General features: G+C 39.0%; 1 protein-coding gene across 2 annotated transcripts in view; it reads left to right on the top strand.

Moving 5' to 3' along the window:
• Window positions 1-14,463, top strand: part of GIGYF2 (GRB10 interacting GYF protein 2) — a 128,657-nt gene that overhangs the window by 16,659 nt on the left and 97,535 nt on the right. For both annotated transcript variants that reach the window (XM_068544201.1, XM_068544202.1), the window contains one exon: window positions 7,103-7,186. In XM_068544201.1, the coding sequence (XP_068400302.1) occupies window positions 7,146-7,186 (41 nt within the window). In that variant the 5' untranslated portion in view covers window positions 7,103-7,145. The remainder of the gene's footprint in view (window positions 1-7,102; window positions 7,187-14,463) is intronic.

Here is a 14,463-nt window from a genome sequence, read left to right as displayed (position 1 = left end):
CACAAACATTTTCTGGCTTAGATGATAGATTAGGTCTAGTCACTTTAGCCATTGTTCCTCCTCCTTTTTGCAAAATCTCTTTTCCTCTGGAGTTCATGCTGTCTGACAATACAACTGTCTGTTCCCCTCGTTATCAGATATAGACCCTGTGGCATCATCCCTCATTTTCTTCTTTATTCTCTCTGCCATTATCCGGAAGTTACTTCAGAGTCCATGGGATGACTGATCCAATCTTCCTAGGCTCCTGGTTCCTTGACTTGCCTCCATCTCTAATTTGTCTAGTGCTTTCATTTTTATTCCTACTATACTTGCTTTTTGACATTACCAACATCTCAAATTTGTAAACTGTCTTCTGTTTTTACTTCCTTCCTCACTGTGCTTCAGTCACACTTCTGCCAGCATCCTCCACTTTGCCCTCTTTTTCTTCAGTTTACTGTGTTAACAAAATCCTAAGCCGGGTTCAGTCCTGTTGTCAGCTCTCTCTGCCCTCTACCCAGGCTGCAAAGCTGGAGAAAGAAGCCCACAACCATGCAGATAGGTGCCATCTCCATCTTGATTGGGCCTTCAGAACTAGCGTAGCTAGCTGCAGTGTGGTCCTGGATTAGATCCTGGAACAGAACAAGGGCATTGTTGGAAAAACTGGTTAAATCCGAGTTTAGTTACTAGTGGTGTACCAATGTTGGTGTCTTAGTTTTGACAAATGTACTGTGGTAATGTAAGTTGTTTATATTGGGGAAACTGAGGGAACTTTCTGTAATGTCTTTGTAACGTTTCTGTAAATCAATAATTATTCCTAAATAAAGTTGATTTTTTTTTAATAAACAATACTATTGTAGATCACAGCAGCTAACTTTTCTTCATTCTTCTCAAACCTTACCCTGTCGTCTGCTCTGTCATTTGCCTACTTATCTGAGAAAATTGAGGCCATCAATGTGAATTCCCCACAGCTTACTATTCCTCCCCACCTCCCCAAAGAAAACCCCACAAAAATAAACTTGCACGTATCTTAAGTCATTTGGACATACTTTGCTCTTGTCACAAGTGGATAGGCATAGTTTTTTTTTCCATTTGTTCTCTGAAGCCCCATCCACCCTGCCTTCTCAGAGCTTCATTTCTACCATATTTTTGCTAAATTGTTTCTTTACTTTTTAATTCTATTAGTACTTTTCCATTAGGATATTTTTGTCTAAAATAAAAGGGGAAATTTTCTTTCTACTCTGCTTCATTTCTTTTCACCTTTTCGCAGCTAAGATTCTAGAAAAAGTTGACTGCATTTGTAGTCTTCCTTTCCTCACGTCCCAACCACTGAAATCTGGCTCTAGCCAGTCCCTCACCACACTTCTATAACTGTACTCTTCAAGTCACCAATGACTTCGCTGTGGGAGTTAATGAAGATTTTTCAGTCTTTCTCTTTTTTGACTTCAATATTTGAAACTTCTGAATTTGTCCATTTTTTTTCTTTGCCAGTGCTATCTTTGTTAACACAAATTAGTAACTTACTAGGAAAAGAATTACTCATAATTCCACCATTAAGAATATGAACATCTGTGGGCATATCTGTATGTACCCACTAAGAATGTATTTTAAAATGTGTTTAATATAATTATATTCTCTGTATTCTATAACCTGTCTTGAACACTTAACATACTGTTGACAGTTTTTCATGTCAGTGAATATACTTACTATCATTACTGCTCTCTCTTCTCTACTGGTATGTAGATCCATACAATCTGTTGGATTTCTAACACCCCTCCTTTCTCTTTAGCTCTTACTGATTCATTCTCTTCCTGGCATCCTGAATGATCTTTCTACAGTGCAGGTTTCATCCTGGACACTTTCTTGCATAAATCTTTTCATAGCCTTCCACTACTCTTGAGATATAAAATACAAAGACTTCTGTGATATGACCATTGCTTTACCAAACTTCACTTTAGTTTTTAGCCTTATTGAGCAAATGGATAATCTCCCCAAAAAGAACCTAGCTCGTTCTCCTTTCTGCTTCAGATAAAGTGAATGTGGAGAAAGCTAGAGTCAATGAATTTGATTTTAGGTGAAAGGTTAGGGCTAGAGATACCTGACTACATGGTCTTTTTTTTCTTCCCGTATCCTCCTGCACAGTGTTTGCTGAGGCTTTGTTCTTGTCTCTTGAGCTTGTCCCTTCTTGATTCCTGCTTTGGGATAGTTTCATTCAGTTTTTGGTTTCAATTCTGTAGATTTACTTCCAAATCTATGTCTCTTATCCTGACTCTACACTGGAGTTCAAGGTGTATGTATATTATGGTCTTTTGGATGGCTCCTCAGGCACCTCACATTCATTTTGTCCAAAATGGTGTGTCCTTCCTCCCAAATTTGATTCTTTTCCATCTTCTCTTTCCTTTAAAGCTTTTCTATACAGATTCAAAAAGTACCCCACCGCCAGTATTGCATGCTATAGATTCCATTCCATTTCTGCATCCTTTGTTTAGATTTTCCTTCTTCTACTTTGGGAAATATTTTATGGAGTGTTTATTTGAATGGATCCTTGGTTTTGTATAAGCCACTGGAAAGGAGGGAGGGTGGGCCTTCTGGGGTAAGGGAATGGCATGAGCCAGAACCACAGAAGAAGAATGCAGTAGAGAAGTAGAAAGTTATCATTTGGCTTTGAGTTTGGAGGTGAAACAGTGGGAGATTGAGTTGAGAAGGTGCAGATTGTCAGATTGATGGGAAGCTGAAAATATGAGGATTTTTGACCATGCACAGTAGGTTTAGTGACTGTTACAAAGAAGGGTAGGCATGACCAGAGCAGTGCTTTTAGAAAGATTAATCTTATTGGATGTAATTAGAGGCTGAGTCAGGGAAGCAGGTTAGAATTTTATTGTAATAATCCAGGCATGAGTCAACAGATGTTTGGCTATAATGAAAGGAGAATGCAGAAGGAATCTTGAAGGAGGAGTTGACCAAATTTCAGGCAAAATGATTAGATATGAGGGATAGAGAAGAGGAATGAATTTCTGATGACTAGGCTTTTGAGCCTGGCTGACCAGTGGATGGTGAAAACAGTGGTACCTTGGTCAGTTGTTGTTAGATGGCTATCTGGGAGGAGCAGGCTGCTGGAAAGCCACATAGGTCATGGGAGAAAAAAGTCAAATATGTAATTCACAGCAGGGGTGGGGGACAGTTCAGAAATTTGTGGAAGAATTTTTGGTTGCTCTTGCTATGACAGCACCTCCACTGCACGTTCTATGTTAGATCCCCCATGATTCAGCAGGCAGAGTTCTACCCGAAGTGTTGGTAGAGAACACCATTGTAAGTAAGACTCAAGACAGTATCTACACAGAATTTATACTTAAATAAACCATGGGTACACTGAGGGAAGTTAGTAAAGGAGAGGAGCTTTTGGGGAATGGTGACTAAATAGGAAGGAAGTGAAGATAGGAAAAATATATCAGTATATTGCTGGTCGTGGAGGAAAAGGAAGGAAATAGTTTCAAGAAAAGGCAGTCTAAAGAGGCAGAAGAGCATGGTGGGAGCACAGCCTCCAGAGTCTGGCTCAAATCCTGATTTGCTATAAAAATTCAGAGCTGTTTTCTAATTGGTCACAAGTCTACTGGGGGTTTGAGTTGACAACATTTAGCTTGGTGGGGTTTAAATGACGGCAAAGCCTATGCTCATTTTGATACCTCACTGCATCCTTAGAAAGGGCAATTGAGAAATAAGTCCCACTTTCCATTCCAAATAATTTATAATTCAAAGACATCGTGTAAGACAATCCCTCCAGTACATATAAATAAATACATTAGAACTGGGCTCATTTCAATTGATTTGGAAGGAGCAATCTGGGGTGGGGAATTCAGGATTAGAAGTTACAGTACTTCAGATGTTTAGATTTCTTCAGTCATAACTCATAGATTTCCTGCTTTAATTCATAAAGGAGAATGAGCAGAACACCGTTCTGAGTAACGTAGGTCTCTTTAGTTGATCATTAAATTGCTTGGATTATTATTCTAGGTTCTTAAGAGTTCTCCAGAAAACTCTTACCATAGGAAGTAGTAAATGGTGGTCAGGCTCCCAGCTCAAGGCATTAAAAAAACTTCTGAGCTTTTAATGTTTTTGCTGTATGGTATTTTGTCTCTACATAAAGGTTTATAGGTGGAATTGAGTGATAAAGATTTCCTTGCTCGATGTTCTTCAGGTGCTGCCTGCATCCAGGGCTTCTGTAACTCAAGACCACTGCCTGCACAACACAACTCTAGGGGCTCCATTTGCATCCTTTGTGGTAGTGGCGCCCGTGGAGTTTGTATTTCCACGACCTGTGTAGCCTTGTAGTAATTTAAAGGGGAAAAGAATATTAAATCTCTAAGGATGATTTTAGTATTTTCACAAATGTCACAAATAATTCAGTTTTTAATTGAGATTCACTTGCTTTATAAATTCAGTCTGGTTCAAATCTGGACCTGCCTTGGTCAAAGTCCACATAGGGGTTTGAATATAAAACATTTGGCTATGTGGAGTTTAAAATGGTGGTAAAAACACTCCTTCAAGATATTTTGTGTTACAATAGAATCTTACAGTTGTAGTCTCGGCAGCTCTGTTTGTTAGCCAAGTAGGTCCACGTACTTTTTTAAAGCACACTGAATTGACTTATGCTAAATAGGTTTACACAGCTGATCCGTAAGCAGGATACTTGTCCTAATCTACAGTGGGCACCTTACCTGACTTACCATCACTACCTTGACAAGTGACTTCATTTGGGACGTACCATAATTTAATTGAATCGAACACGCATCAGTTGTGAGATTCTTCGTTTTATATATTACTAAGAAAGAAATCATACTGCCAAGTAAACGCTGGCACAGGTTTTTAATTACTTAGACTTTTTATTTTACATTGTGAAAAAGAATTCTTTTAAACTTATTCAGCAAATAAGGCTAATGGGTTTTTATTATCTAGTATATATCTTGTGCATATATAAAAAGGAAAATAGAAGTGAAATAAGTTGGTTAAGATATTCTTCCGCTTTCTACACATTAAGTCTGACTCTTCTAAATTGCGAAAAACGTAGGATTGTGGAAGTCTCCTTCTTCCCTCTCCCCTCCCGTGTAGTGTCGTGTCATCAGGGGTGTTGGCGACGAAGCATTTCTTAAGAGAGTGCTCTATTACCCTCTCGCTGATTTAAAGTTCAGTGATTTGGTGCCTGTGACGTTCTTAAAAGCAGCCTAAGCTGATTGATCTTTCCTCCTTTAAAGACATCAGGGCTGCTGCATGTGGCCACATGGATTGTGCGGTGTCAAGTCTCACTAGCAAACCACAACAAGCTTATCTTCGTGTGGTTTTTTTTTCCTTTCTCAGGTTCTGCAAAGCACTTGCAATCATTCCTCCAGTGATGAAGAGCTGCTTCGCTGATATCCTATATTGCTGTGTTTGCTTTCTTTTCCATTACACAGTACGTTTCAGTTTAGAATCATAGCATGATCTTTCTGAAGGTGTTTTAAGCAGCGCTTAAAATCGGGTACTTAGGAACAACACAATTGAAAGGATGACGATAAGGAGCGGCTCTGACCAAGTTCTACCCTTGTGCAGACGATGACAGCTGTGACACAGCTTCCGTTGTGGGCCAGTAGCAGTTGTAGCATGGCACTGATGAAGATGCATTCCAGTTTCAGAGAGTTTAAAGCGTGAAAAACCATATGCCTTACGTTTTTTTGGAATTATCAGTATGAGGTGGGGAGGGCACTAAGTTGATCTCAGCTTGGGTCTGGTGGTGCGCACACTTGTCTGGCCAGGCAAAAGGTAATCAGGGTTAAGTAAGAACATGGGAATCTCCTTGGAAGCCACATGGTTGACATGGGGCCAGAAATACTTTCCAGGAAGAGGGCAGATAAATAGCTGATTATGGACGTTAGCACATTTTTACTTTGCCGTTTCTGTGTCTTAGACCAATTTCTAGTTTATTGTTTTTAGATCTTTTAAACAGCAACAATCAGGGTGATGTGATTGACACATCTTGGACATATTTACAGTACGTTACAATGTTTACAGTATTTTGTTTTCTAAACTCTCATATCCTTTTTCTTCAGCTTTATTGAGATATAATTGACATAACATTGTGTCGGCTTAAGGCGTCGGATGTGTCGATTTGATACGTCTACACATGGCAAAATGATTACCACCATAGCATTAGCTAGCACCTCCATCCTATCACATAATTACCGTTTCTTTTTTTTTGTGAAAAAGAAACTCTGTTTAGCAACTTAGCAACTTTCAGGTATATAATACAGTATTATTAGCAACTTTCAGGTATACAATACAGTATTATTAGCTATAATCACCATACTGTACATTAGATTCCCCAGAACTTGTTAATCTTATAACTGGAGCTTGTGCCTTTGACCAACATCTCCCCATTTCCCCCACCCCCCGCCCCTGGTAACCACCACTCTGCTCTCTGTTTCTATGAGTTTGGCTTTTTAAAGATTCCAAATATAAGTAATAAACAGTATTTGTCTTTCCCTGTCTGACTTACTTCACTTTAAGATCTGATATCTTGAAATTGCTCTTGAAGGATCACTCATGAAACTGGTTAGCTTAACTGGTTATTTTAACTTGATGGTCCAAGGTAACTTTTAAAGAATCACTAGAGTGTAAAGGGCTAAGCAGACAGTGGGGAGAGGAGAGTTGTGGCGGAAGCTGTGAGATAGGTAAGGAGAATCTTTGATACACCTCATGGTGATGGGAGAGCCATTGCAAGGGAGTAATACAAATTAAAATGTAAATCTGTTACCCTTCATTCCCTCCCCATTGCTCGAAGGCTAAAAAAAGGAGATCCTTAATTTGGTCCCCAGTGCCCTGCGTGGTCTTCTACCACCTGTCTCACCAGCATCATCTTGTACCATGCCTCCTTTCCCCACATGAACGTAAAAAGATGGTGAATTGGAATGTAAAGGTGGAATTATTCATTTTTACTTTGCCTGCTATATTGTTATAAATAGGGATTAAAAGACCTCATTCTGGTGACTGGTTGAGAGGAGCACAAGCAGAACACACTCCCTAACTATACTTTTCTGGGCTGGAATTCTGCATTTAATCGTGACCAACTGTATGGAGATATTTTTCTCTTTAACAGGTTTCTCCTCATATAAAAATCTATCGTAAACATACGGAAAAGAATGGCAGCGGAAACGCAGACGCTGAACTTCGGGCCTGAATGGTGAGTTTTCAAAATCTCACCCTGTTCGATATTGGATGACTAGTACAGTAGTAAGGTATTTGTGCAGGTGTTGGGGGGTTTATAAAATGTGCATGTTTTTGAGACTTTGCTTCATGTGCCTGCTTGAAAACAATATAGCTAGTCTAGGAATAAGTTATATTTGGTTAGTGACTGCCTTTATACTTTATTAAAAAAATCTTTCTGTTTTGGTTGTGGAATGATAATGGATTTAAAACTCCTCAGAGTCCCACCACCCTAGTAAATTATTTAGTTTGTGCTTGAGCCCTTATCTAGGTGCGTATATAATTTTATATAATTGTAACATTTTTATGTGTGTATGCTTTCTGCTACAATGTTTGTGAGTGCTATTCATAGACTCATTTGAAAGAATAGTTTTTATTGAATTATTATTTGAGTTTTATTTTATTGATGGGCTAGGCAGGTGATCCAGAATTACACTGGCTATTAACATCCCATTTAGGATCGGGTTAGCGTTTGCCATAATAACAATTAATTGACCTTTGAGTCTCTTACAGATGTGTTTGGACCCCGAATATGGAATTCTCATGGAATTTTGAGATCCATCACCTTGTAGTGTGACTTTTCCCCCCTCTTCTTCCTTTCCCCCCAAAGTTGGTGATTGAAGATCCTCTCATCAGTGGCGTGAATAATGATAGTTGCTTTTTCCATTCAAACGTTGAACCAGAGGCAGTATATAAAATAGATAAATTGGAATAGTCTCTTAAATGTTATTGATTGTATAGGTGGTGGTGGTTTGATAAATGATCAGACTTCCTGTAGTAACTCCCTACTTATTACCTTGTTATGTGCATTTCTTTTTATGTGTATTTCCTAAGTTTTCCTGGCCCTTATAGCTAGCATTTGGAGACTGAGGAGAAATCACTATTTGAAATTCTAAGAACTGATGCAACTTATATACTTTGGGAGTTTATTTTGGAAATGTTGACCTAAATAATTCTGCACCTTTTTTAGTTCTTATTATTACTTCTAGAAAAATTAGAAATTACAAGTAATCCAGAAGAAGATATAATCACCATAATTTCACTGTCCATGGTAACCACTGTAAATAGGTTGGTGTATCTTTCTAGGTAGTTTTGTGTATGCTTATTTGTGTAAATGTACATTTATTTTCACAAAAATGGGATCATACTGTACATTCAGTTTTGTAACCTGCATTTAAAAAAAAAACCACATCAGAAATATCTTTTTTTATCAATAAATATTTCCTATTATCTTAAATGGTTGCATTGTATGGATGTACCATCATTTATTTAACTAGTCTTCTAGATGTAGTACATACAGGCTGTTCTCAGTTTTTCATTATTATAAAAATATTTTTGATGAACGTTCTTATAGCTAAAACGTTATTCACATCTTACCAGGTGGCTTTAAATTCGTATAGCCCACTTTGTAAGCCATTTTGTGTGCAGCTTTTCTGCCTTCATCTAGATTTTGTAACTGCTTCTCTTTTGTATTTACACACTCTCTTGTATCTTTCTTTGTAAAAACATGATTAAAATTGTCAGCTAATTTAAGGTAGTTTTTTTTTTTTTTTTTTTTTCTTCCAGTATCTCTCTATTAAGAAATAACAAAGAGAGACAGTACCAGGAATTTACCTAAAACAAAAGGAAAAAAACGCACTCCTGGTGATGTTTTAGAGTCATTACACATTTAACTTCATGCTGAATGGGTTGACAGACTGTGGCCATGGGACTGTAAAGTTCTGTTGGAACACAGCCACGCTCCTTTGTTTCCATAGTATCTGGCTGCTTTCACACTGGTGGCAAGGTTGAGTAGTTACAACAGAGGCCATCTGGCTCAAAAAGCTTAAATATTTACTCTCTGGCCATTTACAAAAAAAAGTTTGCTGGCCCCTGTCCTAAACCATGGGTTCCCAAAGGCATTTCAGTGAGTCATTGACCCAGTCTACCAGTAGGGTCTTACACATCCTTTTCATCGGTACTCTGAAGTTTTGTTTGGTGGTGTTTTGTTTGATCAGCCCAGTGTTTTACACAAAATTTGAATTGACGTAGCTTTAGCAGAGGAAAGTTACCAGTCCCATGCTTAAGCAGTAGCTTTAGCTAACTGTTAACCTCTGTTACCCTGCAGGCATTAGAATTTAGGAGCCTTCCCTTAGTCATCTGAAATGCTGATAAACTGAGGAGCAAAGGTCTAAGTAGGCACACTGCCTTCTTTGCACCATCTATCAAAATTTCTTCTGGCAAAGGGAATATATGAGACCTTGAAGTAACTCAGATAACCCTGATCTAGAAAGCTGCAGTATGAATAGAGACTACCGCTGTGTTTTTTCTGCATGTAACATTACATTCATGGTGAAACTTGAGGTAAGGAGCTGTGTCCAGAATAACCTGAGAATCAAAGTTTAGAGTCATTACACTGAATCTGTGTGTAACTGAACCATACAGAAACATTTAGTGATACTGTATTCTTTCTACTAAGGTCATCATTTTTATAATGATGTAAAACATAATGTTCGGTAAGAGATGTATAAAAGGAAGAGGTTTATTTGACAGTAGTGAGGATGGGAGAGCATTGGAGATTGTGCTAGGGACAGACCATGAATGACCATAAGCATGGACTTTTTACGGTAGGTCTGGAAGAATCATTAGGTCTTAGCTTATCTTTATATTTAGGATAAAGAAATGTATTACATAATTACCAAAGCAGTTTTTAAAAGAGTGAGATAGATTTAATGGAGGAGTAAATCATTTTTTAGGGATAAAACAAGAGTCACTTTAAATCTTTACTCAAATATTACCACCTTAGATGTTTTCTGACCACCTGTATAACAACTCCCCTTACTCCCTACCTCCCTTTCCCTGTTTAATTTTTTTCTTCATGGTCTATATCAAAATATAACATGCCAAATATTTTACTTATTTTCTTTATTATTTATATCCCATCCTCCAACCCCCACTAGACTGTGCGCTCCTTCGAGGGCAAGTACTTTGGTCTCGATTTTTGTACTGTTTGTTCATTGCTGTATCTCCAGTGCCTGGCACATAGTAGGTACTCAATAAATATTTGTTAAATGAATGAGTGAATTGTTGGAAAGTAAAGTTGTTTTTAATACTTTGCTATTGTCAATATGTATACACATCCTTGAACCGTTCTTTTTGTGTTGCTGATTATTTCCTTTGGAGTAATATCTTGGAAGTGGAATTATTAAATCAAAAGTTTAATTTTTAAGGCTTTGGATGATACATGGACAGACTGACCACAAGAAGGATTGTATGAATTTAATTCCCATCCCCTGCCTGTTTACTTCACCCTTGACAGAACACACAGTACTACCTTGAAGAAAAAATTTTTTTAGTTCTAAATCTGGTAGATTTAGGATTTTAAAGAATTTTTTTGTTGTTAGTCCCAGTAGTAAAATAATTCACGCTCATTCCGTAAAACCTTGGTGGAGGAAGCAGTAGTACAAAAGGAGAAAGAAAAGATCTAAGTTACCCTTAATCGTGCCACCCACCCAAAGGACCATTGTTAATATGTTGGTTTACATCCTCCTGTTCTTTCTTGTTTGCAAATAATTGTATACTTCAAGACATTTTTAAAAAGCAAAACAAATTCATTGTAACTTGCTTTATTTGGGGATTTTTATTTATTTATTATTTTTATTTTGAGCATTCAAAATCTACTTACATAAGTCTGGATAATAAAGGAATTTATTATAGCGGAATGAATAATTGCAGACAGTTACCTGCCTTTATGGGGAAGGAGCCAAGGAACCTCATTTGGGGTTTCTTCTGTCTCATCTCCATGGCCTTAAGGAAGTTTCCCCAGGTCTTCCCTTGCAAAAATGAATGAGGCACTTTTGTTTTTCCCAAAGCACTTTGTTTAGACCTGTGTTAAAGTAGTTATGACCTTGTACTGTGTCTCTTTATATGTGTTTACCCTACTCAGAAAAGAACTACTTCCATTAAGAAAGGCACTGTATTTCTCAGTTTTGGTAAGCCCATTGTTTAGCTAGTGTAGGTACTTAGTAAATAAACGTTGAATGATTCAAGTCTTAGGGAGGGGGACATGGGGGCGAGAGAATTCAAACCTGAGATTGCTAGGTTACTATTCATGATCTTTGTGGAATTGTGGAGAAAATGAGATGTTCTAGAGGATGGAATGCATTAATAGTCCCAGCTTTCAAAAAGAGTAAAAGATAACTGCCATCTGAAGGAATGGTAAATTAGATGTTATCCTAGGGTGTATTTTAGAAGGGAATATTAATATCAAGTGCCTCATATGTTTTATGTCTTGGGTTAGGTGCTGAGGCAACAAGGATAAAGGACATGGTACCTACTTTTGAATTATTTAGTGGGGAAGCTGACACTAAATAATTTCACAGTAATGTCAGTGCTGTAAAGGGAGTATGATGCCAGTACGGGATATTCAGCTGCTCGTTTGATGCCTGTAGGCATCTCATCCTTCATAGTTTTCCAAAACTGAGCCTATGAATTTTGCCCTTTTAAATTTCTTCTTTTATTTCATCTTAATACCACAGTGTGCCCTTTTCCTCAAGCCAGAAATCTTGGAGTTATCCTGGATAGTTTCTTTTACTTCTGTATCCCTACGTCTATTCCACCACAATGTTGTGTCAATTCTACCTCCAAAATATCTCTTGAGTCCATTCATTTCTCTCCATCTTCATTGCCTCCACCCTAGTGGAAGCCACCGTCATCTCTGACATAAACTATAAGGAGTGGCCTTCTGATGTTTCCTGGCTTCCATTCTTTCTTCTGATTGCTCTCCCCACTGCAGCCAAAGTAATCCTAAAATGTAAATTGGATCAGGTTTTCTCCAGAATCCTTCACTAGCTCTCTACTTGTATGACTGTTTATTAGCTTTTTTTCCCACTGGTCAATTAGTTCCATGAACATTGGGCAGGTACTTGTGTGTAGATTTCTCTCTCCTTTCCCTCCTGCCGCTCTCTTTCCAACCCCCATCCTCCTCATTGTCTCTGTTCTTTTCCTTTCCTCCTTTCCACTTAACCTCTCTGCTTCCAGGCAGTCCCCACCACACCCCAGGTGAAAAAATATTAGATTGGAAAAAATATTCCAGATAGGAAGGGCATGTGTAAAGACAAGGGGACAGGAAAGTGTAGGTTTAAGTGGGGAATTCCAAGACGTTTGCCTTTACTGTAATGTGAAGTGTGGGAGAGAAGAGCTTGCAGGTAGCCCTTTTGTGTTAAGAAGCTTTTATTTGATCATTGTGTGCCAGTGAAGAATTGTTGAGCAGGGAGTGTTTTATTCAGATTTGCATTTGAGATAAATAACTGGTAGTAGTGTGGAGGATGGACTATGCCTAATTAAATTGTTCAGGGTGCCGTTGCCGCAGTCGAGGTAAGAAATAAAAGCGTGAACAGTAAAATAGGTTATTTGATCAGGGGATGGTTTGAGAGGTACGGGATTTAAAGCTGGTGGGACGTTGTAATTGGTTATGGGAGGTGGATAGACGGTGAGGAGTAAAGGATGATTTCCGGACTCTTAATCCAGTGTCTGAGTAGATGGTGGTATCCTTACTTGCCTTTGGGAATACAGGTGATGAAGGAGGTTGGGATGAATAGACTGATGAGTAGTAGGGTTTTGGATATGATAAACTTGAAGGGCTGTGAGTGGCTGAGTAAGAAAACCCTACTCTCTAGGGAAGAGTTCAGAGCTGGAATTGAGAATTGTGAACTTACACAGAAGTGCTTTTTGATGCGTATGTCTGCAGACATCTACATTGAGATGCTAAATGACTTTTTTAAGCTGAAGTTTGGATTATTGGACAACAGTTAACAAGTGAGGATCGTGGAGTATCGGCGGGGGGGGTGGGGTGGGGTGCGGGTTTTAGACAGCCCTGCTGCTGCTACCTATCACTTACTCCTAGTACTGCTAGGAGTAGCGCTGGGCCTCCTGTGTTAAAACAGATATCCATACGGCTGGGAAGATGAAGATGATGAGGACAGAGAAACTTCACTCGGGCCTGGTGTTGAGGTTGCGGGACTTTTCTAGAGCCGTGGAGTGGTAGGGGAGAAGCCAGGTTGCGCTGGGTTTTGAAGTGATTGGGAAGTGAGAATGTGGAGATGTCTCTGAAATGAGGAGGAGAGATAGCCGTTGCTGCGTAGGTAGAGGGGGATGCTGCATTAGAGGAGTTTTAAACAAATCGCTATTAGGTATATTTGTCTTTAGAGATGAGGTCGAATTAGCGCAGCCATTATCCTGATTCAGGCTACCGTCTTCTCCTAGTTCGAATTAGCGCAGCCATTATCCTGATTCAGGCTACCGTCTTCTCCTAGTTCGAATTACTCTCAGCCTGCCCTGGTCTGTTCTCTTCACAGCAGCTAGAGGAATCTCTCGAGTATGCATTCTGGTCGTGTCACGTCGTAGGTCCGGTGCCCATAAGAAGTGTTCAGTCCACAGGCGTGGGAGGCCCGTGGGGTTTGTGGGTGGATTTGAAACCTTGCGGGGAGCAGATGGAACCGGGGATGTTGGGCGGTGAGAGGGAAGGTCTCTGGTGAGATGAAATAACTGCAGACACTGGGATGATTTTCACTTGGAAGAGCGCCTAGATGTGCCCTCTAGTGGTAGAAACTCTTGGGGAGCATATTGACTCAGTATAAGAAAGATATTTTAAAATAATTCCTAATTCTACATATGTAGATATATTTAAAAATGGATCTTTGGCAGAGTAAACGTTGGCTATTTTAAACAAAAATTTGGAAAGATTTTGCCCCTTTTAGTCATAAAAACCTAGCTTTGGACTCTTTGTTCTGCTGGCGGTGATTGTGGGCAAATTGCTTAACTCCTTGGCTTCATTTTTCTCACCTGTTATGTTGGGGTTCTTGTGGAACTTAAATGAGGTAACGTACGGGTAACGTTCCCAGCCTCAGTTCTTAGTGGATATTAATTCCACTTTTTCAGGACAGAGCTCAAATGTACATGAATTTGATGCAAACCACTGTACCGGAAGGTCCTTCAGCAGTGGTTGGATCACTCCTTCGTGGGCATGTTGTTTTCTTACTGGCTTGTTTAACCTGTCCTGTGGGAGTTGGGACTCAATGACCTCTGAGTCCAAGAATAATTGGAAAGAAAACAAAAGACCAACCCAGTAGCAGTGAACACTGCTAGCACCCAGATTGCGTCTCAATATATATATATTACTAAGGAGGATCAGGCTCCCTGGTGAAATGGTTGATTCTAAGTCTGAGGCAAGAAATAAGCTGATTTTGGAACATTTGACCTACCAGATAGAAAAGA

The sequence above is a fragment of the Eschrichtius robustus genome, chromosome 5, assembly GCF_028021215.1.
Source record: "Eschrichtius robustus isolate mEscRob2 chromosome 5, mEscRob2.pri, whole genome shotgun sequence".
Taxonomy (NCBI): domain Eukaryota; kingdom Metazoa; phylum Chordata; class Mammalia; order Artiodactyla; family Eschrichtiidae; genus Eschrichtius; species Eschrichtius robustus.
The sequence above is the reverse complement of the archived record's forward strand: the minus strand, read 5'-3'. Positions and strand labels throughout refer to the sequence as shown.